This window comes from Xenopus laevis, chromosome 6S (assembly GCF_017654675.1).
Source record: "Xenopus laevis strain J_2021 chromosome 6S, Xenopus_laevis_v10.1, whole genome shotgun sequence".
Taxonomy (NCBI): Eukaryota; Metazoa; Chordata; class Amphibia; order Anura; family Pipidae; genus Xenopus; species Xenopus laevis.
The window spans coordinates 89,980,399-90,002,445 of record NC_054382.1 but is presented as its reverse complement, the minus strand read 5'-3'; the positions used below and the strand labels follow the sequence as shown (position 1 = coordinate 90,002,445).

Below are 22,047 nucleotides of genomic sequence, written 5' to 3'. Positions count from 1 at the left end.
AAATACCCATTGCTGAAAGGTGAGGCATGCAATAATTGTGCTGAAGGCCCAGAAACCACATGGCACATAATATTATACGAGCTAAATGTTTGGCATATTGTACTTTAGCAAATTACTGCTGTCAGTGGAGTAACTACTAAAGAAGAAGACCACACAGGCATGGGGGGCTCAGGTTGGCCTCCTCTGGATGGGAACCCGTAGGGTGACTGCTGATTATTTTAGTGCTGTAGGGTCCCTTGTTTACACAACTCACTGTTATGATTCCTGCCAACTACAGCGGATACTTGGGATATCTTCAGCTTGAAGCAGGCAGTAAATGCTAATTGGTTACTATCAGTCACTAGTAATGGAGCAATCTTTCCACTTATTATTTCATTATATTTCATTATATTTTCTGGACATTAAGAGAGTAAGTAAGGTCACAAGTGTCACTTCAATCCTCCTTAAGACTTTATTAACAGTTGTTATAATTTCTCTGAGATGAGTTTGCTATGAATAATTCAAGGGACCTGATTGCAAACAATAAGTATTCACAGTAAAACTAATTAAACACAGGACAGATTAAATGCACTCACTTTTTTTATTTGCTATTTTGCAGGTGGTTACTTTCTCCAAATTAGTTATGTGCAGTTAATGATTCTTTAAAATGACAACAGGGGTTTTTACACGGCACCAGGTTTTAGGCTCATGGCACATGGGGGCTTAATTCAGCCAGTAGAAAGGCATGACCAAGCAGTTTGTCATTTACTCGAATGGAACACTAACCGATCTAATCAGATTCAATTTAAGTTAATGGCACAGGCAAGTTCAGGTGCTTCTCGGCCACCTGGAAACGCTGGAGGACAATAAACTTGCCATTAAACCACCCTGACAGGTAGAAAGGAGGTTTTTACACAGCAAGTAAAGCCCCAACCATACTTTGCCCGCATCTCTCGTTGTTGAACAGGGCAGCTTTACAAACTCAGTAGTTGCCTTGCATTGTTTCTTTGAGCTTTGAGTATTGTAACAAAGAAATTTAACTGTCAGAGAAGTCACAATTTGGAACCAACAAATGTCTCTGAGCCTTTAGCTTCCAGGGATAGAACGGGTTAAGAAAAAATACAGTATGTATGAGAAAATGAAGGCAATGGACTAATAGGAGCAAAGTTTGCACCAATTGAAGTAACCCACAGCAACCAATAGGAAGGTAGCATTTACTGAATATTTGCTATGGGTTACTAGACCTGGAGAAAAGTTAATCCACCATCTGATGTGCATTAGGAAGACTCACTAGAGTAATATGGCCTTCCTTATAAAGGCATCGGGATGAAGGCCAGATGCTTTAGTATTTACAAAGGATTAGGGAAGTTATTAGTTAAACTCAAGAGGCAGCTTGCTGCATTATTATATATGCAAGCAAGATGACCCAGCTGCCTCAAATAATTTAATTTATTTCAGACCACCATTACTATGTTATACTATTACTATAATATTACATATGCACTGTACACAATTATTTAGTAGGGAAGTACCAATTCTTGCCTCAGTACAGCATTATCTGGATTCATAAAGCATAGAGGCCATACTGGCAAAATGCAAAGGCCTTTTTGATTGAACTGTTCTGTGACACTGGCAACAGCAAAACTTAAAGGGATACTGTCCTGGGGAAAAAAATGAATTAGTTAATAGTGCTGCTCCGGCAGAAATCTGCACTGAAATCAATTTCTCAAAAGAGCAAACAGATTTTTTTTGTATTCAATTTTGAAAGCTGACATGGAGCTAGACATTTTGTCAATTTCCCAGCTGCCCCCAGTCATGTGACTTCTGCCTGCACTTTAGGAGAGAAATGCTTTCTGGCAGGCTGCTGTTTTTCCTTCTCAATGTAACTGAATGTGTCTCAGTGGGACATGGGATTCTACTATTGAGTGCTGTTCTTAGATCTACCAGGCAGCTGTTATCTTGTGTAAGGGAGCTGCTATCTGGTTACCTTCCCATTGTTCTTTTGTTTGGCTGCTGGGGGGAAAAAGGGAGGGGGTGATATCACTCCAACTTGCAGTACATCAGTAAAGAGTGATTGAAGTTTATCAGAGCACAAGTCACATGACTTGGGGCAGCTGGGAAATTGACACTATGTCTAGCCCCATAACAGATTTCAAAATTGAATATAAAAAAATCTGTTTGCTCTTTTGAGAAATGGATTTCAGTGCATAATTCTGCTGGAGCAGCACTATTAACTGATTCATTTTGAAAAAACATTTTTTTTCCCATGACAGTATCCCTTTAAATACAATCAGAAAGGACAACAGATTGATTTCAGTCAGTTTCTGGTATGTAGAGCAAGTCCTCTTGAGGTAATACAAAGCACATAATTTTATCTTGGTGATTCAGATGTCTATGCCAAAAAAACAAAGAAATATTAAAGGATTGTCTGAATGAAATTGCATCCTTTCAGTACCACATAGGGTACACATTATGTTCCCTATTATTATATTAACAGTGCTACTTTAATCAGTGATTCAAAGGAACACTTTATGTTTTTGACTAAGTAACGATAAAAAAAGCAAGGCAACTATTAGGCTCTGATAGCATTAAGTGTTCTACAATAGATCCAGTACAATAGCTCCATGGATAATTACTGTGTTTGCAATTAATGGCAGAAAATGGTGCTGCAAAAGTAACTCAGCAGCATGTTCCCATCAAAATTAGTACAGTTTTACTACAGCTCAGCACTGTTAGCACTCCACTTTTTCTCTTCTGTGACAAACTCAATACTTAAAGGAACAGTAACATAAAAAATGAAAGTGTAATGTAGGTAATAAACTTATCATGTTGGGTTACTGGGGTGTCCGAAGCTGGAAGCCATTCACTACGCCTTAAACTACAGCATGCATCACCCAGCTGTCTTAGAATGTCTTCAATTGTTTATTTTATTTTTTATTTATCCAGGGAACTAGGGTTAAGTAGAAGAGGCACGTGCCTTGAGTACAAAGCTTGGGGGTGCCTTCCCTGTCACCTACCCCATAGCCTGGCATGTGTTACCTCACTGAAAAGGGCCAAGCAGGGCCGGACTTACATATCAGGCGCCCCTAGGCCTGCTGTTGTTCATAGTCCCTTCCCCTTTATTTGATCAAATTTTCAGAGCAATTGGGATTGGTGCACGGGATGTTTAAAAAAATGATCGTATCTCCTGCACATTCCCAGTGTTTCTGAACCAATGTGGGTGTGGTTGGGCAGCATGCCACCCCCCTAAAATCCTGCCGCCCCTGGTGGCCTCTCCACAAATCTGGGCCTGGGGCCAAGCGAGTGCCGCCCTGTATAGGATCTATTATACTAAATGCTCAGGACCTGGGCTTTTCCAGATAATGGATCTTTCTGTAATTTGGATCACCATAGCTGAAAAAATGTACTTAAATGTTAAATAAAACCAATAGGATTGTTTTGCCACCAATATGGATGTGTGCAGCTTAGTTACAATCAAGTACAAGGTAGTCTTTTAGTATTACAGAGATAAAGGAAATACTTTTTTTTTTTTAAAAATGACAATATTTAGCTTAAATTTGACTTTGTAGAAAATGGCTTTCCAATAACTTCCAATAGCTTTTTCGATAACGGGTTTCTGCATAAATCCAATATGGAATGAAAGATGTTTTGTGGAAACAGCAAACTAAGCCATAATAGGATTTTGTATATTTAAGCAAAAATAACAAGATAACACCAGATAATAATAGACTTTGACTTCCCTTTGCTTATTGTAAAATACCATCCCTCAGTAATCCCTTTGCTCAATATAAATAAATATATATATAAATCAGCTGAGTCACTAGGATTTTTATCCCTTTGCTAATGCGAGTAAGCCTTTGTTTAAGAAGGATGTGTAATTTTATCCAGGATACAAAGAAATGGTCGATAAAAGTATCAATGAAAGGAAAAGCTAGCAGAATATTTAAATTAATATTTAATGAGTGATACCCTTCATTAAGTGGTTTTTCACAGTCAGGACGGTGAGGTTGTGGAATGCTTTGCCGGATGATGTTGTGATGGCTGATTCTGGTAATGCCTTTAAGAAGGGCTTGGATGATTTCTTGAGCAAGCTTAATATCCAAGCCTAAAATCTACAATTAATATAGATAATGGTATATATTGTTTCAATGGGTGTGTATAGGTATGTGCGCTGGGTTCATTAGGAGGGGTTGAACTTAATGGACTTTGGTCTTTTTTCAACCCAACTTAACTATGTAACTATGATTTTTGACTAAATGATATTTGACTAAAAGTCCTACTTCTCCCTATTTCAATTTCCCTTCGGGTGTTCTTTGGCACGTTCCACCTGACCCACTCTGTGCTGGAAAAGTTAAGTCTTGACTCTTTCCATGCATTTTCCTGAACTATTGGTCATGACAATGGACTGCAGCGAGGACTCTAGGTGAGACGGGAGAAATTGGGTGGTGGTCTAGAGGAGGAGCCTCTTACAACTTTCACAGGTGTCAGTGCTTCCTTTAATATAACAGTAAGTAGTCAAAGCTGGTATTGCTCTGTAACTCAGAGAGAGAGTTGATTGTCTGGTATGAGGAATGGTTAGAATGGAATTGAATGCTTATAGGAACAAAATTTGGCAGGAAATGGTGGGGGCCAGTGTCTTTCTTAAAGGGGTGGTTCACCTTTAAGTTATCTTTTAGTATGTTAAGCAACTTTTAATTAGGGATGTAGCGAACGGCGGAAAAAATGTTTGCGAACTTGCGTCAAAAATGCGAACGGTTCGCGAACATCGCGAACCCCATAGACTTCAATGGGAAGGCGAATTTTAAAAGCTAGAAAAGACATTTCTGGCCAGAAAAATGATTTTAAAGTTGTTTAAAGGGTGCAACGACCTGGACAGTGGCATGCCAGAGGGGGATCAAGGGCAAAAATGTATCTGAAAAATACATTGTTGACACAGCGCTGCGTTTTGTGCTGTAAAGGGCAGAAATCACACTACGTCACTCAGGTGATGTTTCTGGACACGGAATGTGAAAAAGCTCACACAGCTAGGTGGCACTTGGTTAAAGACTGGGAAAACAATGCCTGCAAGGGCAACGTATACAGTAGTGGATACGGAATATATTATTGCTGCTGTAAAAACATCACTCAGGTGATGTTTACGGACACGGAATTATTATTGTTATTTAGACAGAATGTGAAAAAGCTCACACAGCTAGGTGGCACTTGCATACCTCCCAACTGTCCCTCTTTTGACCACTCAACCCCTGTCCCTCTTTTGTACTGGAAAGTCCCTCTTTTCTCTGCACTGAACAGCCAGAAAAAAAACAGTTTCTAACTTAATTAGCTTTTGGCAGAGAGCTCAGAACAGCTAACAGGTGCAAATAAGATACTTTGTAACAATTTTGACTCTGGTTGGTGCTGGTAGTGGTGAACTACTAGGAGGAGCAGCACACCAGTCCCTCTTTTCTCTGAACTGAACAGCCAGAAAAAAAACAGTTTCTAACTTAATTAGCTTTTGGCAGAGAGCTCAGAACAGCTAACAGGTGCAAATAAGATACTTTGTAACAATTTTGACTCTGGTTGGTGCTGGTAGTGGTGAACTACTAGGAGGAGCAGCACACCAGTCCCTCTTTTCTCTGAACTGAACAGCCAGAAAAAAACAGTTTCTAACTTAATTAGCTTTTGGCAGAGAGCTCAGAACAGCTAACAGGTGCAAATAAGATACTTTGTAACAATTTTGACTCTGGTTGGTGCTGGTGGTGGTGAACTACTAGGAGGAGCAGCACACCAGTCCCACTCCCCAACACAGCTAGACTAATAGCACTGGGCTCTTACAGTAGCAAAGTAAAAAAAACAAAAATAAAATAAAAGCAGTCCTTACAAGGACTATTGGGTTACAGGCAGCAGTCAGCAGATGAGAGATCAGCAGCAGGACAGCTGCCCACAGCAGCTACATACAGAGCACTGCAGTAGAAGGTAGATTACTAGCCAGCAAAGCTACCTAACCTAAACTCACTGTCCCTCAAATCCCTGCAGAGTTCTGTCCCTACAATACAGAGCAGTATCAAGTAGATTACTAGCCAGCAAAGTTACTATCAACTGTCCCTCAAATCCCTCAAGTACACTAGCTCTTCCAAGCACACACAGGCAGAATGAAAAAACGCTGCAGGGCTTCAGTTTATATATGGAAGGGGAGTGGTCCAGGGGGTGTGGGGGTGGTCCAGGAGGGAGAGCTTCCTGATTGGCTGCCATGTATCTGCTGGTCTGGGGTGAGAGTTAAAAAATAAGCGCCAGCTAAGGCGAACCCAATTGGCGAACGTCGCGCGACGTTCGCGAACATTCGGCGGACGCGAACAGCCGATGTTCGCGCGAATTAGTTCGCGGGCGAACAGTCCGCGACATCTCTACTTTTAATGTGGTCTTCATTATTTAGTTTTTATAGTTTTTTAATTATTTGCCTTTTTCCTCTGATTCTTTCCAGCTTTCAAATGGGGGTGACCAACCGTATCTAAAAAAAATGCTCTGTAAGACAACAACTTTATTTTTATTGCTACATTTTATTATTTATCTTTCTATTCAGGCTTTCTAAGTAAATAAGCCAATGGGATAAAGACAAAAGCCCTTCCGGACTGAGAAATCGTAGTGAGTATTCAATTAAAATTCTTACAGATGTATCATTTAGCAAATGCAAGTTTTACACCAGATCTAGAAAAAGAAATCCTGCATATAACTGCCTGCCTTTTCCCCTCAGGAAAGCTCACACAATGAACTCCTATCAGTGTCCACCAACCTGTTTCCTGAGCATTAAAGCAACGTAAACGTACATATCCATCTGCTTTTACCATCTCAGTAGAGTAACACATTAAATAACCAGTGTTTTTTTTTTTAATTAATTTTTAAAAGTTAGGGCTTGGTACAGTAGGTTAATAGCTAATAATTAATATAATTAAGCTAATAAAATGCATTGCATATTCCTTCCTATACTATAATTCTGTATAATTCTGAAACACATTGAAGTCAATGGGCATCTTTCACAACCAAGCGGCAAAACTTTTTTTCTCAATACATTGGAGTCTATGGGCTTTTTCTTTGCACCAAGGCCTGGCAAAAAAAATCACTAGTGGTGAGTCACATTCAGGCAAATAGTGGCAGGAGGTGCAGACCACAACAAGGCTCAACTGCACTCAGTGGTGTTACTAGTGTGCACCGAGCCTCCCCCAAAACAATCTACTAAGGGGCCCAGCACACAGCGATCCCTGCCCGGTCCGCCCACTTCCAGCCCCCCGCTGGCACCTTTCAGCAGCCTGTTGTCTCACACATACTGTAAAAGAGAGGCTGGGGAGAGGGAATGCTTTACAGTTATAGGGGAAGCAGACCCCAATGTCTTTGACCCCTGTTTCGTTTATCACTCCACAAACATTGGTCTGCTTTCTGCACTTCCTGCACCTGCTGACACTGGAGATGTAGCTTTTCCCAAAGTGCAAGTGCCAGTTAGATGAGCTCTAAGAGGCACCTTCATTGGCAGTATTCCGTAGCTGGTGTCATCCCAGACTTCTTCTTACTAAGACCTTTTCCAACTGACTGCCCAGCACCATTCACCCTCCTGCAAAAAGCAATGGCCAAGAATGTCTAGACCTAGTACTCCCTCTATTATACACTAGGGAATATTACCCCTGGGCCAGCAGAAACAGAAAGTCCTACACATTGTGGACTTCAATTATCCACTAATAAGACATAATTAAAGGAGACGGAAAGTCGTTTTACACTTGGGGGGCCAAATGTTAGGCACCCCCAAGTGAATGTATTTACCTAAATAAAACCCCGGGCCGGTGCTCCTATCGTCAGAAAATTGTACCGCCCGGGGATATTCCAGTGAGCACCACAGAGCAATCCTCTTCCGGCTTCTTCTTCCTTCTCATGGCTGCGAATGCGAATTCAAGTGAAAGGCCAAACTTTAACTAGAAAATCGGCTATTTCATTCTACTGCGCATGCGTCTGCCCTGGGAAATTTGAATAAAGAAGAAGCCGGAAGAGAAGGGCTCTCCGTGGTGCTCGCTGGAATAACCCTGGGCCGGTGCAGTTTTCTGCTGATAGCAGCACCAGCCTGGGGTTTCAGGTAAGTAAATAAATTCACCTGGGGGTGCCCAAGTGTGAAACGACTTTCCTTCTCCTTTAAAGGGCAAATCAACCCCAAAATAAAAAATTGCATAATAAAAGAAAACATTCTAAGCAACTTTCCAATATACTTTTATTACACATTTTCAGCGTTTTTAAAGTTATTTGTAAAAACAATTGCTATTAAAAGCAGCATTTGCTTAACTCCCAGGTGTTACTTTTTAAACAATGTTGCAACAGTCTAGGTTCCACAGCATAGACAGGTCTGTTAATCAGTTGCCTTGTCTTACATTGTATCAACAGTCTTAGACATCAGGGCAGAGAATAGAAAGGGACAGACAAATACTGCTTTCAACAGCAATACATATACAAATACTTAAACCTAGAAAAATTGTAATGAATGTTTTTTTACAAACCTGCTTAGAATAATGTTTTCTTTTATTAGACAAATTTAAATTTTGGGTTGACTTGCCCTTCAAGCTAGCCACTGTTAAAAATAATATATTTTATGGGTCATCAAGGGATTTTGTGTAACATATAATGTATATCACACTCTATGCATCTTGTTAACGCCATATGAACAATTTATTCATTGGAGATTAGTCTAATTGCCACAAGCCCACCGCTGATAACAATTACCTAATTACAAGCAAACCCCGGCAGGTAGTGACTACCATAATGTAATCTAGCAGAAATGTGAGTAAAAAGCGCAGAATAATGGTGCAATATTTACAGAGAAATATCTGGTATGATCCAGCCTAACACATGCACAAGTTAAAATGAAACATTTCTGAACTTTAATGTTAGTATTGGTTAATATTTTTAGGACTGATAAACTCCATATCTGAATTGTGCAAAGATTTCAAGCAGACTTGTTTTCTAAGCAAACATTGTAAAACAAACATTGCAAGAGCATTTTTCACCCCATATGAGTATAAAAAATGTAATACAAAATGATACGAAGGCCTGTACTTTATTTACTGATTTTCTCGCATTTCCTTTTAGTGCTATGGATCTCTGCCATAGAACATAAGTCCTGAAGCAAATCCATTGCCCACCATTGTGAAAGTGAGGGGTGAGCTACAAGCAGCCCCCCAGATCTCGAGAACAAGAAATGAACTATTAGTCCATGCACTGGTGTTCAGCAATCAGAGGGATATCTAATATAATAAAAGGCCAAACCTTCCAACATTTGAAAAAAAAGAGGGACCCATAGAGGTACATTTATCAAGGGTCGAATTTCGAATTCATGTGAGTTTTTTTAAAACTCCCATAAACTCCCATGAACTCGAAATTCGACCAATCGAAATTTATTATAAAAAAGTCATTTTTTAAACTTGGGTGAATAGGATCGATCCGAAAAACTCGAATTGAATTCTAATCGAATTAGATTCGAATTTTAATAACTCGAATATCAGGAAGGCTGCAAACAACTCCAAATTGATCCCTGGACATCTCCCATTGGTGTTTTAGGTGGCGAATAGTCGAATTTGAGTTTTTAAAGGGCAAGAGTATAATAAATCTCGAGAATCAATTTTTTTGAAAAACTCGAATCAAATTTGAATAGCTCCCTAGTCAAATTTTGACCATACATAAACTAGAAAATTTGAATTTTGAATTCTAATTTTGAATTCGACCCTTGATAAATCTGGATTGTCACATATTGTGTCGAAAATCTGGGGGTACATGTTTTTTGTGTTATTACAGTTTTGCTAATGAAGCCAAAATTGCCCATTAAGCTGTGAGTCACAATTATCCCAAGAGACTTGCTTATTTTAAATACAGCAAACTCCCATTTTACATCCCCTGATTTTAAGTTTTCCATTATTTTCCATTGTTGTTTAGTGGTCCCACCTATATATTATGCACATTTTCCTGGATTTTCCACCATATTTTTCTGTTCCCTTGAAAAACATAAAATTGGGGTTCTACTGTTGTTATAACAATATCTTTGCTTATCTTAAATCATTACAATTGTATCTAAATGCATATGCTGATTATTCTGGACTGCCAAAAAGCCTCTTATTTATGTATCAGAAATGTTGTATCTTTTTCTGGCATCAGTGCAGGGGATCAAATAGAAACGTTTTAATAAATATCCGGGACTGCAGATGCCAAGCTGTCCGGACTGTCCCGCAGAAAATGGGACAGTTGGGAGGTATGCAATGCAAACAATTGCCAAAGTTGGTATAGTACACTCAAGCCATGGCAGCATATAACTAATCCAGCTACCTGCGGGCCTAGTTACAATTACTCAGATATCTCTAGGCTGTTTCGTGCATTAACCTGGGCATGCTCTTTGATTTTAGGCTCCTAATTATGAGACTTAAAGTGACAATGTTATTGCTATGGTATTGCTATTTTCAATGTAGGAAGGTCAAGACCTCTTGTTCTATCTGTACATCTGAGAATGGATATTGTTTCATACTTTGATTCAGAACAAACCACAGAATGCCAGTTTAACCTCTATAAAGCATAGGCTATACTAAGGAGATTAGTTTTGCAATACATGGCTGACATCCACTGGTAAAGTGTCTGCATGTTGCTGAAAAATGACAGGCCAGCACATACCTCATTTTCATTTTGAGGCCTGCAAAGGTTATAACAGATATTGTTTTTCCAATAAGTACCAGAGTGTATCATACCAATGTTACTCATGGGATTTGTGGCTTTTTATACTAATGCACAACCCACAAAGTGGATAAATTAAGAAGCCTGGGAGTATTCATGTTTTCCTTACCCCTCCATGTCTGCAGAGAGAGTATTAGTTTGACTCTTCAGACATGTGGAAGTCCATGTGTACAGTCACAGAAAATAAATTAACTTATTATTTGTCTCTAAAGGTAAAAGAAATACAGTATATAAAAATAAAAGGGCGGGGGTGGTTAACTTCGTGTGACGTAAACGCCAGTTTTGTTCTATTTTGCTGGAATCACATGCTTTCTATTAGTGAAAAGTAAAACTTTGTTTTTGAAAGCTTCTAGTCATTATTCCAAAAGTCTAAACTAGCATTATAAACATGCAAGGAAGTTCTCATAAACATATACTGCAGTTACTTATTGAGTTGTGTATGCTATATAGTAAAGGCAATTGTTTGCATTTTAGTTTTAATTTATATAGTATTATATTATTATTATATTTTATTTTTAATTACATACATATTTACAAATCTTTCTTCCTATAAATGACTTCTGCAGTTACCTCCAAAGCAAGTCTTCCCTGTACTAAGTAGGTTGGATTCTGCAGTGAAAAGTCTCTTTTGTGTATTTTCCAACTGCCTGTATTTTGCTAGTCTGTTCTGAGCTGAATGACTTAAACTGTTAATTTTAGTGCAAAACACTAATACACTGTCCTCCTTTCCCATTTTTACTGGGTTACTCACTTTGCGAACCCAATTTAGAATACAGAACCCTCTATCACTGTTTTCTGGCTTGCTAACGTGATACACATGCAATTAATTAGCATTTTGCTCAACAGATCTCCACTTTTGAATTTCAGCAGCATCTGGTTACTAGGGGTCAATTTACATTAGCAACCAGGCAGGGAATTGAATGACAGACTGAAATATAAATTCGATAGGGCCTAAGTAGACGTTTAAGTAATACAAATAAATGTAGCCTCCCAGAGCATGGGTTTTAATATAGCATGTTAAACTGCAAGCTACAGATGAATGATTTATTTAATTAAAAAGCTATAAAAAATAAAATCCAACTAAAAGCAGCTAGGTATCAGGCATACTGTTATATGCTAACGTTTAACTTAAAGGTAAAATATACATTAGAAGATTGTTAAGGTTTAACAAATATGGCAATTTCACAATGTAAAAATATATACATTGTAAACACTGAAATGATTAATGTAAATGGCAAAAGTGCTCAAAAACCAGTAATCATTAAGCATTAATAAATTATCTTAATTTTACATTAAGTGGTGTGGGTGGGTCTATGTCCCCTGGGTAAACTATTTGATGTCTAAAAACAGGGTATAAATAGATATTACATGATACAACTATTTATAAAGCAGAGGCATAGGCCAGAGACACCAAACAGTCCAGAGTTTTTCTTACACATAAATACCCTATGTAAAGCTCCCATTGCTGTGTTTATAAAAGTGATTATGACACAATAACGAATGATTTTACACCATTACTTTACAACACTCTGGAATAAGTTAAATTTATAGAAACCAATGAAACTCAGTTTACAGACAGAGTATATAAAGCACCAAGAATGCAGGTTGTATACCCAAGTCTTCCAACAAAACCCAACTTTTTAAGGCATCCTTTAACTTTCAGCTACACAAAGGAGAAGGCTGTCCTATTAAATAAAGTATAACGCTGGTATGTGTGCTTATAGCAAGCCAAAGGTCTTCCTGCTGTGCCTCACTGCATTTATATATTGCAAAAGAAAGTGCATGTCTTAGAAGGAGCATTGACTTGCCTCGCAGTTTACCGGACCTCGCTTTGGGTCAGGACCTCATATGAGAGTGGGCGGTGGATGTTCATTTCTCAAGTGGCATTGCCTGAAACTAAACCACCTCATTATGATTATTATTATTAGTAGAATCAAAAGTTCTGTGCAGACAATAGGCAGCACCTTAATATTTTACTTTACAGCCCACTTATTGAGTACATTTCTTTACTAGATACTAGTGATAAGCGAATCTGTCCTGTTTTCGACTAAAATAATTAGGGAAATGGTGAATGGTGAAATGCACGCACGTTTTTACGCTGGACAATTTTTATCATTCCAATGCCTGTTTTTTCTTATGGCGACTTTTTTGTCCTAATGCATTAAAGTCAATTGGCGTTTTTTAGTATGGTGGACTTTTGTCATAATGCATTAAATTCAATGGGTGTTTTTTCTCTGCAAATTTTTCCGCGGAATGCATGGCTGGGAAAAAAAATTTGCTCATCACTACTAGAAACATTTCAATACTCCCATACCCTGAAAATAAGGGTAAATACAGTTTTTCAGTAGACTACTTAAAGCACTCATCGGATAGTTTTTTTTTTTCATTTACCGGTATGTAATTTTGGTTAGTTTTAATTAAAAAAAAAACTCCAGGATAGCACCTAAAGAGCAGGTCTGCATGACAAAGCAGTCTCATACATGTAACACCAATGTACCATATGGTTCAGCATCTAAAGCTTAATTTAATGGTTTCTTCCGTAATAGCACTTGCTAAAATATAGACGGGATTAAATGTTATTTGCTAGGAAATATCACAGAGAGATCAGTTTGGTTCAGCCAATGTTATACACCTGTTTTCACGCCGTTATACTGCATGGTGATGGGAACACATGTTCATTTATGGCACCCAAGGAATTAAGAGACAGCGCAAATCATATATATCAGTTTCATGTTGCCCCCCTGTTATAGAATGTTTCACAGATTAACTTCCAATTCCTAATACATAAGGTAAAATATGTTCAAGATTTTCGCAGCTCTTAAATCTTATTTCTATACATAAACTTAGAGAACAATGTCATAAAGCGATTGTAATTGCCTTTTCCTTCCTAAAAGGTATTTACTACATTACCATGCAAATCAAGTGTGGCCAACCTTGGAATTACCATGTCTTTCTGAAAATCAGATTCTAGTATACTTAGTAGCTATAACTGAGACCTCTCCAAGTACCCAACCGGTATTCAGCTCCTTGAGGCTTATGAGAGCTTTAGCGCAACAATGACCATCTTATATCTACAGGTATAGGATCCATTATCCGGAAAACCATTATCCAGAAAGATCCAAATTACAAGAAGGCCAATTATTTTCTTTTTCTCTATTCTAATGAAACAGTTCCTTGTACATGATCCTAACTATGACATAATGAATGCATATTGGAGGCAAAACAAGCCTGTTGGGCTTAATTCATGTTTTAATTATTTTTTTGTAGACTTAAGGCATGGAGATCCAAATTACAGAAAGACCCCTAATCCATTCTGAGCATTCTGGATAACAGGTCACATACCTCTGCTTGATACATTAAGCTTATTCTTTGCAACTAAACCTATAGCAATGTTCACACCCAGCAGGTTTCCTTTCAGAAATGTGCATTTACTATTGGCAGCAAGGGCACCTAAATGCACACGTAGAAGTGCTGATCTCAGATAGAGTCTAGAGAATGAACCAGAACATTAGTTCTGCCACAACAAAAATGTATAGTTGCAAACTTCAACAGGACTTCTAGAACAAATACAGTACAGCTACATTCTTTTTTGCCGATGAATCTGTTGCTTTCAGTTCTAACTAAACAATGAATCGGAAACGTATGTCAAGTTCTAGCAGCAGAGGTCTGTGATATAATGAGAAAATGTTTTTCATTGTTTAACCAAATCATTTCGTTTAACCTATAGCTAAGGTGTCATCTGCACCCTTCGTGTCCTGTTCCATACTAGGGTTTAGAACTCACAAGTGCAATTTCTATAACAATTTAATGTTACTGACCCCCTTTAATTGAAATAAAAGCAAGTGGGGGGCTCTCGAGTTGACACAACACAAACACCCTCACACTCATGCACACTCACACAGGAACACAAACACACACACTACAATGCATTTCCCAGACTGTTCTCCTAGTAAAGCCATTCTGTAATTATGCTGATATTTGCAAAATTGAGTTTTAAATTAAAGAAACTACAGTGGCTATTCTAATAAATGTGACTTTCCTACTCTTTCTCTTTTTACAGTCTGGCTTAATTCAGCTTGTAAAGAATGTCTTGTGCAGCTTTCCTGCTTTGTGCAATGGAAAATTGGAAGGCAGCACACAGTGTCTCTGCCATGTATTCAACAGACAGACTATTATGAAAGAGGAGAGTTTAGGACTTTCCCCAGTGTAGCTCAGAAGCACACTGCAGACAGGATAGGAATACTGTATTTAGATAAAGGTATAGTGTAGCTACTGAGGAATATAACATGTGCAAGTTTCTACGTTCTTCACATAAGGGGTCTAAGATGGCCCATTGTGCATGTACAAGGAATCTAGGTCTCTTTATTGTTAATATGTGTTATCATAGACTTATCACTTTCTGACCTGCTTACAATCAAATTTTGGGTACCACAGGTAGATAAAATTACTAAATTGGGTTTACACAGAATCCATCATAGACATCACTCATTTTTGCCATGTGTGTTCAATAACTGCACCAAGCAATCGTTTCACCTTTACACGGTGCAATGATGGGCTATTAATTCCCAAATAGTATTTTGCAGGCACCTTGCAGTCTTTGCTCTCAGGGAAATTAAGCGGAACTACTTATAGTTTCATTGACATTGACATTAACCTCTCTCTTGCTTACAGGCAACTGACATATAGCAGATGGAATAGGTGCTAGCAAGGAATAAAAATACTACAGAAATATAATTTGCTCTGTAAAAAAAAAAATATCCCTTCTGGGGAAGTTGGATCTGTTAAATGGATGGGCAGACAGCAGCATTTTTAGTCTACTCTTCCCCTGTAAAAGTTAATTAGCTTTAAAGCCATATGGGAGATAGTCCAGAAAACACAGAAGCAAAAGATTCACAGTCAGGATAAACTGGTCATGTAAGTTTTATGAAACAACATTACATTATTTTTAATGTTTCTCTATTCCAGGACTACTACCCTAAGTTCTGCCTGCTTCTTATATGGATGGGGCTGATATATTAAGCGGAATATTGATTTAATTAAACAAGTATGGCTTTTTTAAGCCTGCGGAACTTTAAATGCTAAACCTTACCATAAACTGATCAATTGTTGAGCCAGATGAACCAATCAAGAAATTGCATGACGTCAATAACAGTCAAAGCAATACAGATATCAGACATAACTTGAATGCGGACACTTTAATTAACACACAGTATAGTCCAAATAACAGCACTTGGCTTGGCTTGAATTGTTGGAAGTGACAGCACTTGGATTGGCTTGAATTGTTGGAAGTGACTTTAGTTCAGATTTGTATTTCTTTGTCCCAGCGCTGTTATTTATACTACAGGTAAGGGAACCGTTATCTGGAAACCCATCATGCAGAAAGCTCTGAATTACTGAAAAGACTGTCTCCCATAGACTTCATTTCATCCAAATAATCCACATTTTTAAAAATGATTTCCTTTTTCTCTGTAATGATAAAACAGTACCTTGTACTTGATCCTAACTAAGGTATAATTAACCCTTATTATAAGAAGAAACAGTCTATTGGGTTTATTTAATGTTTACATGATTTTCTATAAGATCAAAATTACAAAGAGATCCATTATCAGGAATACCCCAGGTCCCGAGCCTTCTGGATAACAGGTCCAATACCTGTATATTAATTAGTGCTGTGATGAGTAACATTAGGCTATCTTGTAAGCAATACAATTGATATAGGACCAAGCACTGCAAAGTGCCTGATACTGACCCATATAAAACAGACATCAGCATATAATTAATATTCAAAAGTAAAGATTCTTCTGTGTGTGAGACAAGTGCAACCTAAGCTACAACATTATAAGACAAATGTCCTTTCTGGTTTTTGCCTCTCAGCATATTTTCTATGCATTTCTAGTATGTGGACTACAACAGAACTTTATTTTCGCAAAGTCTCCAAGTAAACCAAGTAAACAGTGGAAATTGTGTAGTGGTGAGGACTGAGCTGCACAGATGTCAGAGAGAAAAGTGAAGCAGAGAGAGCACCTGGTCCTCTACGATAGTTTCTGGGATCCAAAGTGCATTGTTCTCTGGGGCTTCCAAGGCTGGACAGGACATGACAGAAGCACAAGGAAATGACAGTGTTTACTTTAATTGAGGGGGACAGGAAAGCAGCTGAGAAGATAAGAACCAGAGGAAATAGGGTGGGAATAAGGAGGCACAATTCAGAATAGAGAGGGAAAGAAATAAGGGAAGTTTGAGGGAAAAGCAAACACATTATGTACCACCAGATACCGAATAGAAACTGTCAGTAGTTATTATTATTAGATTTTAAGCTGGACTTGAGAGCTGATAGCTTGCTACTTTCTCCCTGCAATAGACAGAGGCGAATCAACATATCTACCTTTGCCATTATTACTTGGATTTTAAGGAGGGACAGCAAATATGAAAACAGCTTGTAGCTGTAGCACAAGAGAACCTCTGATATTAGAGGTATAGAAACAAAGTCCTTGGCTGTGAAATGTGAACTTCTCGGATAGATAGGCGTGTTTATGCAATGCCTAGCAACCAACAATATTTTATACAAGTCTGGAAAAACTTCTGTAAGGGAATTAGGGATTTGTAAACAGAGGTGCTGGTGGAAAAGGGATCTAAAGGCTGAGCTATGCAGTGTTTTTGAACTACAATGCCCTGAAAACTCACCTGCTTATGTTAGACATCTAGTTTAAAGCATCAGTTTTTAACCAACTGCCCTTCAGTATAAATGTCTTAGGGGATGCTGAAAGTTGTACATTATCATCATCATAATCATCATCAAAAGGGGTAACAAATTGAGGATCCCCATGGCCAGGCAAGGTGGCAAATGACTGATTTCTATTTGGTCATTTACAGCTCACACTTAGCCAAAGAGCCTTGCCCAAGGAAGTGAGAATCGGATGGAGGCACAAGCAGTCCCTCTCTCAGTTGCAGACTTGGCACCTCTCCCTGATAACCAGATCCCACGTGTGCCAGTTTACTGACTCGGTGCCAGGCAGCTGCCTGTGTATTGGAAGGCAAATTTGTACACAAAAATGGGGGTTACACATAGTGTTACATGTGTAGTGCTGAGTGCAGAGAGGCAGGTGCATGAAAGAACCCTTACCCAGGGAGCAAAGAATTGGAGTTAGAGTAAATGTAAATGTCATACTAATTTGGGACTGTATTTATCCTTCAGTAATGGAACCACCGGCTCAGTATTGTGAGAAAGAGAGAACCCTAACCCGTGTTAGCATGGCACTGAGCTGGGAAGGAGAGAGTTCATGGTTAGCCTGGTCCTGCCTTCCATTCTCCTGTTTTCTATTCCCTCCTGCCCGAGTCCTTCCTTCTCTTTCCCTGCCTGTCTCCTGCTTTCTGTCCCCCGCCTTCATCCTGGTGGAGAGAAAGTTGCCAAACTCTGCAGCACAATCTCATGAGGTTCAGGCGACCCACCCGTAAATCGCTCCGAACTGCTCACATGGGAAACAGCCCGATCCAGAGTTTGGGAACAGAATGCAGAATATTAGTTAGCGCGGGTTTTTGACATCTCGCATGTTTCTAGCTGTCAGCTACACCCCGCTCAGCCTGACAGTTGCCCCATCAGTGCCACACGATCCCCACTCACCTGTGTACGATTCAATCGCTGCAGCGGGCAGAAGTGCAGCCAAAGTCAGTAGCAGGCAACTTGCGAACACTTTCCCCATCGCTTCTCCTGCGCTTTCCAACCAGCGCTGACAAATCTCGCCCCAGCTGCCAAATCACATAGAAATGCTATGGGTCGCAGACTGGGGAGAGAATAAAGCGAAAAAGTCTCCCAGATTTCAGCGTCTCCTCCCGAGTGCTCCCGGCCAATATGCTCCAAGTGAAGTTGAGATGTTCTTGTCCTTATTTCCCAATTGGCTGTGATCGCTGTGTGTGTGGAGGGGAGTGTCACTGGCTGCCGGCCCTGTATATAGTAATGCGAGTGTGTCCCCACTGCAGCTTCTCTCTAGCGGTGCCAGCGCGCCTCCTCTCTCTCGCTCCGCGTCGCCTTCTGGATTTGGAATTGTGGCGCTGAGCAAGTTCCAAACCCACCCGGCATATACTAACTGTCAGCCAGCAGGCGGCAGCAGCGGACTCCTTACGTCACGCCTTGAAGCGCCGCTCCAGTAATATTATAGTCGCTGTCCCACTGAGAGGCACATATGTGCCCTGTCACTGCCAAGGGCTTAACGTGTCACTGCGCGCTCTGGTGATTACTTGTGTGTGTGGCAATGAAGCGATCTCTTGTTCCTTGCGTCTTTGCTTTTAGTTCATTTTTGCTTTGTTTTCCCTATGTTTAAAAATACATCTGATTATGAGTAAATCAACATACCAGGGCCGCCATTAGCAATCACGGGGCCCTACAACAAAATTTTGGGGGCCCTGCCCACCCTGGCGCCCAAACCCCACCCCAGATCCCGCCCACCCCACATCACAGTTAAAAGTCCACACAGATATCAGAGCTACAAAAGTAACCCCTCCACACACAAGTTATATTGATGGTCAGGGCCCCCTTATAGGTTAAAAAAAACAAAAACATTAGCGCCAGGGCCCCCCATAAAAGTTTTTTATTTTTTAAAAAAAAGCATTGGTGCCAGGGCCCCCCTTACAAATAAAAAAAAAAATTGGGCCCCAAAGAATATTTTTTTTAAAAAAAACATTGGGGCCAGGGCCCCCCTTACAAGTTAAAAAAAATTGGGGCCATAAAATTTTTTTTTAAAAAAAACATTGGTGGCAGGGGCCTATAGAATATTAAAATAATACATTGGTGGCCAGGGCTTTAAAAAAAACAAACAAAGAAACACAAATTGATGTTCAGTAGAAATGAACTCAAGGCTTCAGTACTTCAACTTCGCCTCCTTTTGCGACTTTGGGTCTTTGGGTTTCTCCGCCACAGGACTTCAATTTTGGCTGTTTTCATGACTTCGGGTCATCCCCATCCTCCCGCCCACTTCCCATCCAGCCTCCCATGCCCCACCCGACTCCGCTCACCTGACTTGCTGTAGGTAAGAGAGCAGCTGGGGAGGAGGGTTTTTTATTAGCTATAGAGGAAGCAGACCCCACAGTGCAGCCCCCCCTGTTCCCCGGGCCCCCCCTGCGACTGCGGTCTGCTTCCTCTATAGTTAAGCAACTGCGTGTGACATTTAGCTGGATTGTAGGCATATTCCCCATCTTTAACAAGACACTCAAAGCATCCATCCAGGGTCGGACTGGGGGGGGTCAGGGCCCACTGGGCACATCAGGCCCCCCGCAGCCCACAAGGGCCCTCCTTCCAAGCAAACCCCCCTCTCTGCCCTCTCCTGCCACCCCTCACCATGGGCCGGGCAAGTGGGCTGGCAGGGCCTGCGAGGGCTGGGGCCCACCAGGTTTTTTCCTGGTGTCCTGGTGGCCCAGTCTGCATCCTTCTGGGGTCCTCTACTTAATCCTGTGTAAAGCTGCCATACATTTAAAGGTGGGCACGTCGGCCACCTTGCTAAACTAGCAGATGTTAATGATATGCTCAACTTGAGGTGTGCAATATCAGGCTGATCCCATTGGATCATAATTATGGTAAATGAAGGCTGCCAGGACATCAAAGAGGCAATGCAGTCCCTGCCCTGATAGCAGGGTCCTGGGGTCCTACTCCCCCCTTCCCCTGCAGGTACCTGTTCCCTTGAGGCCACCATCAGCAATCAGGAGGGTAGCGGGGTGGGTCTGCTGGGCCACCGGATTTCTTCCCAGTGTCCTGCAGACCTAGTCAGACCCTGCTTTATGGGATGTTTAAACCTGCCTGATCAATATCGGTTGGGCAGTCCACTTTCCTTCAATGGGAAGGAGATAAATGGCATCAACCCACTCTCCCTACAGCTAAGTGCAAGGCATGGGAACTAGTATGGAAAGGGTGGTGGGGTATATTTATCAAAGAGTGAAGTTAGAGATCACCACAGTCCGCTAGAGTGAAATATCGCCTCTCTCCATTAATTACTATAGGGTTTTTAAAGGTGTATTTATCAAAGTGTGAAAGTGAAAGTTCACCATTTGATAAAAACACCTTTAAGAATCCCATAGGAAAGAATGGAGAGAAGTATTTCACGCTAGCGGACAGTGGCGATCTAACTTCACTCTTTGATAAATATATCCCTCTCCTTAAAACAGGGTTCACCTTTAAGTTAACTTTTAGTATGTTATAGAATGGCCAATTCTAAGCAACTTTTAAATTGGTTTTCATTGTTTATTTTTTATCATTTTGTAATGATTTGCCTTTTTCTTCTGACTCTTTCCAGCTTTCAAATGGAGGTCACTGACCCATTCTAAAAACAAATGCTCTGTAAGGCTACATGTATATTGTTATTGCTACTTTTTATTACTCATTTTTCTTTTATCGTCTTTATCAACCAACATGTTACCTGAACATCAGAATGACAGATAAATGTCACTGCAAATAGTCTTTTTAGATCTCAAGCTCATTCAGTGTGAATGCATGCTAATATGTCGGAATGCTACACCCCTGAGGCTTATTAAATGGTTATGGAAATGTATTGAACGCAGCACCTAGGAAATTATCCCAGCACATTGAGAAAGATTATTAGCTTTAATTCAATAAAGTCCAGGGTTGTTTCTTTTTAGAACAACTTTTATTATTGAGATAGCTTTTGCAACGTCAAAACATATAGGTAAATTGTTAGATATATTAGGCACTTGTCTGAGAACCTCTCTGTATAAAAACTATGTGCTAATACTGATTTAGCTAAGTTTTACATTTATTATTGGTTTATTATTACAAAAATGTAATAATGAATTCAAATTTAGCCGTCATAGAAACCAATGTATTTTACATCAGAATTTCATCAGCCCTGTTGCACCAGCTTCTGCAACAGATACACCTCATTTTCTCCTTGATTATGGTTTGCTACCCCTAAGCTTAGCTTAGCAACAGCAGCCCAGAACATACGGAGCATGTGCAGTGTCACATGATACACAAAACATGGCCTAACAAGATCCAAGATGGTGAGCTCCTGTGGTGAACTTTGAGGGCATATATCATTTTTGTTATAGGCTTGCTGAATCTCTAACCTGGTAGGTACATTAACCCATATTCCAACCCATTCCATATTAATTGTATAGGCTTTAGTTATCCTTTAAAGGGAAAATGTAAAAATAGACATTTGTCCTTTTTTATTTTTATTATCTGTATTATTGGTGATAAGATTAGATAAAATATACTAAGTTACCATTAATGCCATGTAAGAAGGGTCCTGCTGCATTTTTTCTTTTGGTGGAGGCATTAAGGGCTAATTTTGTACCACATCAGGAGTTGTGCTTAGCTTGTGGCTTTTATTTAAAAAATAT

At 39.8% G+C, this 22,047-nt stretch overlaps 1 protein-coding gene across 19 annotated transcripts in view; it reads right to left on the bottom strand.

Annotated features, from left to right (window-relative positions):
• LOC108695247 (receptor-type tyrosine-protein phosphatase mu) overlaps nucleotides 1–18,734 on the bottom strand; it is a 474,538-nt gene extending 455,804 nt beyond the window's left edge. For 10 of the 19 annotated variants that reach the window (XM_041567789.1, XM_041567790.1, XM_041567791.1 and 7 more), the window contains exon 1: nucleotides 18,323–18,734. In XM_041567789.1, the coding sequence (XP_041423723.1) occupies nucleotides 18,323–18,401 (79 nt within the window). In that variant the 5' untranslated portion in view covers nucleotides 18,402–18,734. The remainder of the gene's footprint in view (nucleotides 1–18,322) is intronic. The other 9 variants (XM_041567800.1, XM_041567798.1, XM_018223633.2 and 6 more) reach the window with 1 other exon arrangement.
• Between the last annotated feature and the right edge of the window lie 3,313 nt (nucleotides 18,735–22,047).